This window comes from Fonticula alba, assembly GCF_000388065.1.
Source record: "Fonticula alba strain ATCC 38817 unplaced genomic scaffold supercont2.1, whole genome shotgun sequence".
In the NCBI taxonomy this organism is placed as follows: Eukaryota; order Rotosphaerida; family Fonticulaceae; genus Fonticula; species Fonticula alba.
This window is the reverse complement of record NW_009242971.1, coordinates 694,406-695,745: the sequence shown is the minus strand read 5'-3', so window position 1 is coordinate 695,745 and position 1,340 is coordinate 694,406. Positions and strand designations below refer to the sequence as shown.

Below are 1,340 nucleotides of genomic sequence, written 5' to 3'. Positions count from 1 at the left end.
GCCTCAAGTCCCTCCCTGCCGCCTGCTCTCCCTGCCCCCTCTCTCTCTCTCTCTCTCCCCCTCTCTGCCACCACCCTTCGCTCCTCCTGCTTCCCCTTTCCACCCGCCTCCCCTCGCCCACCATGCTGCAGCCATCAGCCATGCCGCCATGGCCGCCTACGCGTCGGCCACTTCCATTTCTGCCGAGGCCATCATCCTCGGTATTGTTTGCATCCTGATCGGCCTGCTGATGACCTTCGCCGGCTATCGCCTGTACAAGATCGTGCTCTTCGTGGCCGCCTTCCTGCTGGGCTACTGGGTGTGCTACACCATCATGGTCAATGCCAACAACGATTATGGTGACAATGAGGATTGGATCCTCTTCGGCTCCTCGGTCGGCGCGGGCTTGCTCACAGCCATCGTTGTCATGCTGCTGGTTTCCTGCCTGGTCCCCCTGGGTCTCTTTGTCCTCGGTGCCCTTGGTGGCTTCTTCCTGGCCATTTGGATTCTCTCCTTCATCGACCCGAACTCGGCCATCCACGAGGACGAGTGGCGCTGGCTGTTCATCTGTGGCATGATGCTCCTGGTGGGTGTGCTGGCGGCCGTCCTGCGCAAGCCGATCATCGTCACCACCACCGCCATTTCCGGTGCCTTCGTCCTGTTCTACGGTATTGACCAGTTCGCCGAGACCGGCTTCGCCGATCTCGTGGAGAACGTGCTCAACCACGGCCGCGACATCCAGCCCGGCCCGCTCTCGGACGCCGAGATCGCCATGCTCTCGTGCTGCGCGGCCACCGCCGTCCTCGGCATCATTGTCCAGATCGTCACCACTCGCCGTCTCAAGAACCAGGAGCGCAGCAAGCGCAGCGCCTACGAGATGATCAACTAAGCTGCCCACGGTCCCCCTGTCTCCAGAGGCAGCCGGGGGAGGGGGGCGGAGGGGCGGCGGAGCCGAAGAAGGAAGCACCTTCCTCCCCCCCCCCCCCTCCCGTGGGATCGCCCCATTGCCTGCTCCCTCCCCTCACCCGGAGAGTTGGCTCCAGTTGTGTACTCCTCTCCTTCTCCCATATCTCCCTCCTCTCCCCCCCTCCCCTTCACACGTACGCGCATGACGCGCCTTCTCCCTTTCCTCCCTCGTCTCCCCCTCTCATGTGGTGGATTCCCCTCATTTGCAGTAGACCCCCTGGGGTGGGGGGGGGAGGAGGGCCTGCCGGGGCGAAAATTCCCAATGTATAGTTCATATATCCGCCTCTCTCCTGTTCTCCATCGCCCTTGCCTGCGTAGCCCTTCTCCGCCACCGAATCCACCCCAGAGGCGCTTGTGAAAGTGTGTGGCGTGTCGCGAGGTGTGTGTGTGGGGGG

The 1,340-nt window shown here is 63.1% G+C and overlaps 1 protein-coding gene across 1 annotated transcript; it reads left to right on the top strand.

Annotated features, from left to right (window-relative positions):
• Positions 1 to 148: 148 nt before the first annotated feature.
• Positions 149 to 868, top strand: H696_00145 (hypothetical protein; the record flags this gene model as incomplete). The annotated part of the gene is made up of 1 exon (XM_009493980.1): positions 149 to 868. The coding sequence occupies one exon, from the start codon at positions 149 to 151 to the stop codon at positions 866 to 868; it is 720 nt and encodes a 239-aa protein (XP_009492255.1).
• Between the last annotated feature and the right edge of the window lie 472 nt (positions 869 to 1,340).